A 6,941-nucleotide genomic window follows, 5' to 3' on the forward strand; every position below is an offset into this window, starting at 1 on the left:
GGTCCCCTTTTAGTGAAGTTCTCAACAAATTTAGTCTTGTTTTCTGCTGCTTTTCTCCACCATTGCTATCTTAAGGGAAGGAGTAGTAGATGCAATGCTTCTATCAGTTTTGGAAATTATGTTCATTTCTTTTTAGTTGTCCTGTGGCGGGATCACAAGCTATGAAAAACAAGTTGCAAAACCCTCCCCACATTAACCTAATCACTCCTGCTACCCAACCCACCCCAGTCACACTTTCTTCTTTACGCAACAAAATACATGCAGGACAATTGACCTATAGCTACAAAAAAAAAAAAAAAAAAAAAAAAAAAAAAAAAAAAAAAAAAAAAAAAAAAAAAAAAAAAAAAAAAAACAACACAAAACACACGTACTTACCGACTCTCCAGATACTCCGGGCTATCCTGTGCTGTCCTCTGGTCGAGGTCACAAGTGATACCAACAACAGCAACCAAGGACCACAACCCAATAACAACAATAACACAACAACCAAGGACAACAACAACAACACAACAACAATCAAGGAACACAACCACAACTCGACACAACAACAAAACTCAACAACACACAAAAAAAAAGGAACAATCACAACCCAAGACCACTGCACAAACCACAAGCAACACAAAAAAACAACAGCACAAAAGGCAACCCACACACCTACCAACAACATCAAAGAATAGCAACAGCTCACCAATAACAACCCTTAACAACTCACAACCACACTAAGGAACCACAACAGCTCCCCAACAACAACAACCCTCAACCACAACAACTCACATATAACTCAACAGGAACTCGCAAGCACAACAAATCCAACACAGGCACAACAACTCTAATCAACTACTAATATCAAACCCAACAACAATCAGCAACAAACCAATAACAATTCAAAAACACACCACTTGACTGACTATAGCTATCAATGTCTTCACAGACCACTGCCGACACACTGTCTCTCACAGCTTCTGACTAAAGACTGACTGAAAAAAACACAGAACTCTGATCTCTACCATTTCTGTGCTAATAAACTCGACTATAGAGACAGAATTATTGTAAGTATCGAGGATCCAGTTAGACAATAAATAATGTTCATATCTTGGTAGCACTGTAAATGTATGCCGTACTTCAAACTATTCTGAGCTTTTCTATACTGTTACTTAATGTAGTCTAGCTAAATAACAAAAGAATGTTATCCAATTGCAGAGAGAGCTAAATATGAATTGTTTTAACTAACTTAGTCTGTAACGTAAACAAATGCTAATTGGTGATGCATGTGATCATGTTTGTGCTAACCTTCTCCTATATTTGTCTCATCATAAATGATTTTACATTAACTTTTCCCTTTTCAGGGCTAGACAAAAGTACACAAAATTTACTTATTCTCTTATGTGCTCTTTTTGCCTAAACTCTCATGAAGTTTATCTCTTCATCGAGTCCCATCTCCATGATTTCTTGGTAGTCTAATCACCTGATACTACGGTACATTTGTCCACCAATTCCTCATTTGTAATAGTTTTCCCATTGTGCTTCTGCCACGATTCTAAGAGTATGGTTACACTTTTACGAACTTCATATGGTATTATTTGTTGTTATATATGGTAATCTTAGTATTGTTTATGTTTTCAGACTTAAAAGACTGCAATTGCCTTTATGTTTTTTAGTTTGAAGTGTTATAAAATTCTTTTTCATCTTTTCCAGTGAGTTTTCTTGCCTTGATTCACTTCGTAATTTCCATGATCAGCTTGTGGCTGAAAATCTTGGCTACCTGGCATTATATGAAAAAGTTGAAACGTTTTTGTCCCAGACTAAAGACTATGCAGATCCTCATGTTTTGACCAATCTTTGGAAGGAGGTAGGTAAACATGTAGCATATACTTTTTATCTTTGATTGGTCAAAGGCTGCATGGGGTTTAATGGTATTTGTGTGCCTTATGCAGCATAATCAAGACATGCTGCATTCCCTTTTCAAGTTTCTGTTACCTCCTCCTTTTCACTTAGCAGTTTTACTTTCTATATAGGCATATCCTAATTCACTTTCTATATTGGGTGTACTACCGCTGTTTCATGGAGGTGAAAATCTTAGCAATGTTAATGAATTAGAGAAAATAACAAAACAGGAATAAGGATTTTGAACACAGTAGCTCTAAATTAAAATACTTTGTTTATGTTTTCTCATTTTTGTATGTGCAGTTGAAAAATTGTAGGTTGTAGAAATTATCTTATACTTTGTGACTTTCATTTCCAGATTACAAGAAGTAGGAATGAAATTGCATCCTTATACAAAAAGTTAAATGCAAATGAGGAAAGTTTAGGACATCAGCTGACATATCATTTAGTGAGCTTGGCTTCTTCATTGGATGAGAAGGTGAGTTGTCTTGTTACAAGATTTAGTTTTTATTATTAAATTTACCAGATTTCCAGCTGGTGGTAGAAGATTATCCTAATGTTAAGACCTCAGCTCAGGTTTGTTCGTTATGAAAAATACAAATTGATTGAAATTTGTCATTTTAACATTGTGTGTGCTCCACACAAATCCCAGACAGCGCCTCAGCGGCGTGGTTAGTATGGTATTAGCGTCCCACCTCGGTGGTCGCGGGTTCGATTCTCGGCCATTCGATTGAGGAGTAAGAGATGTGTATTTCTGGTGATAGAAGTTCACTCTCGACATGGTTCGGAAGTCACGTAAAGGCGTTGGTCCCATTGCTGAATAACCACTTGTTCCATGCAATGTAAAAAAGCACCACACAAACAAACAAATCCCAGACATGTGACCCAGGTAGGTTGGCTCATACGTCCATGGTCCTTCAGGCTCCCAGCAGTGTTGCCGTTTTGAGGATTTCGTCTACTAGTGTGGCTTTCTAGTGACATCTGGCAACCCTCCATGGATATTCTGACCACAGCCACGGCACTGAGGAATAAAATTCTTCACTTTGCATTTTTATGTTTTATTATGAAAATAATGTTATAAAACATATCTTGCTTTATACAAATGAATTTTATTAAAATCCTATATTTTTCTTCGTCAAAAATACTTTGTTTAGCTAGTTACGTGTGTAGTTTTTTATGTCACGGAAAATAATTCTACATCAGAAAATGCACATTCTAACTTAAAGTTTCTATATTCTAACCATTAAATCATAAATAACGTAAAAAAAATCAGAAGGGCTGCGTATGGTAACACTGCTAAAGCCAATGTTGTGAAGAAAAAACAGTTTCGCAGGTTCCTGGTATGTAGTTAATCAGACTCTTGGGACTATCATCATAGGACATCTCCTCTGATGAGTAGCATACTGAATGTATGTTATCATAGGGGATCACCTCATAGGAAGTCTCCTCTGTTGGCAATGCATGTTCCTTTGGCAGTGCAAGGTCATCTTCTCTGTCTATAGGTCAATTACTTTGACAGTGCACAAGTTGACAATAGGATATTTAGAACTTATCTGCGTATTGCATATTATCATAGGAAATTCCCTTGAGTTAGCCTATTGTATCCTCTGTGCAGTTAGAGAAGACCCATGATAGACCTCTTCACTTCATGATTCAACAGGAAGCTAGAGGTCTACTTTTAATGGTCCCAGATCTGTTCATTGGGGGTGGAGGACTCCCTTCTGCATACTGGGAACATTCTGGGAGTGTCCCACTTCCTTTTCTTGAATCTCCTAAAGACCCAGGAAAGCTGCCTTCAACTCCCAACACAATGATGGGGGGTTATTTGTCCTCTGCACTCCATACCCCCAAGGCCAGGAGATCTTTGAGATGAACACCCCATCCTTCGGAGGAGGTGTCCGAGTACAGGAGCAGATCCGGAGGGGGTAAATAAAGAGGAACTCCTAATTGTCAGGCTCCAAAGTCTTAGGATGGCCTTAGTTGCTCCTTGTGGCCAGCCCCCAGCCTGAGTGACAAAGAGAGATTCTGCCTTAGCACAATCTTGTTCGTCAGTCTTGTGTGGAGAGATACAGTGGTACCTCGTTTGTTGAGCGTTTCTTATGTCAAACTTTCCATTTTTCGAAAAAAATTTTCGAGAAAATTTTGCATCATTTGTTGAACAAATGCTCGTACTTCAAACTGACTGATTATCTAGTTTATACTTGTATTCGACGGTCTACTGGGTCTTACAAGTTAAACTATTAATTTTTGTTGTTGTTTATAATACAGTGGTACCTCGAGATACGAAATTAATCCGTTCCGAGGCGGCCTTCGTATCATGAGTTTTTCGTATCTTGAACCGCATTTTACATGTAAAATGGCTAATCCGTTCCAAGCCCTCCAAAAACACCCCAGTAAATTTCATAATAAAGCTAAATTGACCTATAAACAATGAAATACTACAACAATTTGGACCATTCAATACCTAACTTAATACGTACTAGTAGTATGTACTAATATGTATGTACCTGTAAATAAAGTGTATTAGTGTACATGGTATACAAGAAATACTGTACGTACATACATACGTATGTAGTAAAATGTGGAAGCTTATCTTTCGAGTGAGGCTATCTCCGAAAGTAGCGACAGAGGAGGACAAACGGCAGATACGTACTTAACTTTACGAAACACATAAAAAAATGTCAGGAAAACATAAACTAAACTTTACGAAACATTGACAAAACTGTAGCACTTAACTTTTTTTTTTTGTTTTTTTTTTTTTTACCACTTTCAACTTTCTGTTTTTTCGTAGTATCACTTGGTTCTTCCTTTTTGCTTACTCCTACTAAAGGCCTCTAAAAAATAACTATCCAAGGAAGATTGATTTTGCCTGCTTTTGACAATGTTCCTGAAACGACTCGGGCAAACATCATCGAACTGTGCAAGCATACGACCTGTGTAAGCCTTTTCTGGGTGTCTCTTTTCTACAAATGATTGGACCTTATGAAAAGCAGCTAGAGCATCCTTAATTTCTGCCGTTGTCATAGAGTCGTCGTCTTACTCCTCGCCGATGCTAGAGAACTCTTCTTGAACGACGTTATGTTGCATGGCCTCCAACTCCTTCAGGTCACTCGTCGTAAGCTCCTCTTGGTGCTCCTCAAGAAGGTCATTGATGTCGTCCTCGTCGATGACCAGCTCCATGGACTTGCTGAGTGCAACGATCTCTTCACGATCTGGTTGCGAAACAGTTTCAGGATTGTCAACTGTTCCTGAATCTGCAGTACCAGCTTCGCCTACGTCGAATCCCTCGAAGTCTCGGGCGGATATGGCATCAGGCCGGAGTTTCCTCCACGAGGAATTCAAGGTTCGCCTCGAAACCTCCTGCCAAGCTTGGTCAATGAGTCAGATGCATATCACATCGAAATGCTCCTTCCAAAATTCACGCAAGGTGAGGTTTGTGGTATCGGTGATGACGGAACATCTCTTGAAAAGATGTTTTCGTATACAGCTTCTTGAAGTTTGATATCACTTGCTGGTCCATGAGCTGGAGGAGAGGGGTGGTGTTAGGTGGAAGATAAAGAACCTTGATAAACGAATGCTCCTCTAGGATATCTTCCTCGAGGCCAGAAGGGTGAGCAGGGGCATTGTCCAACAACAGCAGACATTTCAGAGGGAGGCGCTTCTCTTCCAAGAATTTCTTCACTGTTGGGCCGAAACAGATTTATCCACTCAGTGAACGAAAGTCTTGTTACCCAGGCTTTCGCATTAGCCCTTCACATCACTGGAAGCTTCTCCTTAAGTACTTTGTGGGCCTTGAAGGCTCGAGGAGTCTCCGAATGATACACAAGTAGGGGCTTCACCTTGCAATCCCCTCTGGCGTTGGAACAAAGTGCAAGCGTAAGCCTGTTTTTCATAGGCTTATGCCCGGGTAGCTTCTCTTCCTGCGTGATGTACGTCCGACGAGGCATTTTTTTCCAAAAAAGGGCAGTCTCATCACAGTTGAAGACTTGCTGAGAACTGTAGCCTTCTTTGATGAGAGTCATCTCGTCGAACGTCTTAATAAAGGCTTCGGCCGCTTTCGTGTCCGAGCTGGCCGCCTCCGCATGCTGCACCACCGAATGGATGCCAGTCCGTTTACGGAATTTTTGGAACCACCCATGAGAAGCCTTGAACTCTGGGGTTGGCGTCGATGTCCCTTCTCCTCCGTCGTCTTTGGCCTGGGCAATCAAATCGACAAAAATAGCGCTGGCCTTGTGGCAGATTGCCGTCTCCATTATCGTATCACCAGCAATTTCTTTGTCTTTTATCCAGACAAGAAGCAGCCTTTCCATTTCATCGTGCACGTGGTCCTCTTGCTGGACAAAATAGTGACGGCATTGGAAGGTTTAGCTGCTTGATGACATCCCTTCTGCTTAAGGGATGGTGCCTATTGGGTCGACGGTTCGGCCGTCCTTCCTGGTGATCACACTCATCGCATACCAGCTTCAATTTTATTTTAATTATCTCCATCTTTGTCTCCAAAGAAAGCATCCTCTTCTTTCCTACTGCAACTTTCTTGGGACCCATGACTACATATATGCTGTACGTAATTAAGTTTTGTAGTAAGTATACGTATGAAGTAAAGTTCTCACACAACACGATAAAGTAGTACTACAACGAAATCACTAACGAATTTACGTTAATTAACGAAATCGTATAGAACAAATGAATTCCGCGTGCTTATGATACCGATGATGCCGTAAAGTGGCCGAAAAAGGACGCCGCTATGTAGATGCATCATGGGATCATGGAAGAGATGCTGACCAATAAGAGAGAAGTATCCTATGGCGGTGACTAGCCATCAAAGGAACGCCAATGGGAGAACGGGAGGAAGGAGGCGAGTCTACTCAGTTGGTGACGCGCGAGTTTTAAAATTGTTATCGGTGGTCCGGGCAAATCTCGGACTTTACAGCAACAACCTTTCGTATCTTGAACAATTTTCGTATGAAGAGCTTCAAAAATCTTCGTATTTGCATTCGTATCTCGAGTTTTTCGTAAGTTGAGCCCTTTTTTTGTATCTCGAGGTACCACTGTATATA

The 6,941-nt window shown here is 40.3% G+C and overlaps 1 protein-coding gene across 1 annotated transcript in view; it reads left to right on the forward strand.

Annotated features, from left to right (window-relative positions):
• LOC135224907 (serine-protein kinase ATM-like) overlaps positions 1 to 6,941 on the forward strand; it is a 147,289-nt gene that overhangs the window by 48,824 nt on the left and 91,524 nt on the right. The window contains exons 9-10 of the mRNA XM_064264231.1: positions 1,696 to 1,849; positions 2,243 to 2,362. Of these exons, the coding sequence (XP_064120301.1) occupies positions 1,696 to 1,849; positions 2,243 to 2,362 (274 nt within the window). The remainder of the gene's footprint in view (positions 1 to 1,695; positions 1,850 to 2,242; positions 2,363 to 6,941) is intronic.

This window comes from Macrobrachium nipponense, chromosome 12 (assembly GCF_015104395.2).
Source record: "Macrobrachium nipponense isolate FS-2020 chromosome 12, ASM1510439v2, whole genome shotgun sequence".
NCBI classification, from domain to species: domain Eukaryota; kingdom Metazoa; phylum Arthropoda; class Malacostraca; order Decapoda; family Palaemonidae; genus Macrobrachium; species Macrobrachium nipponense.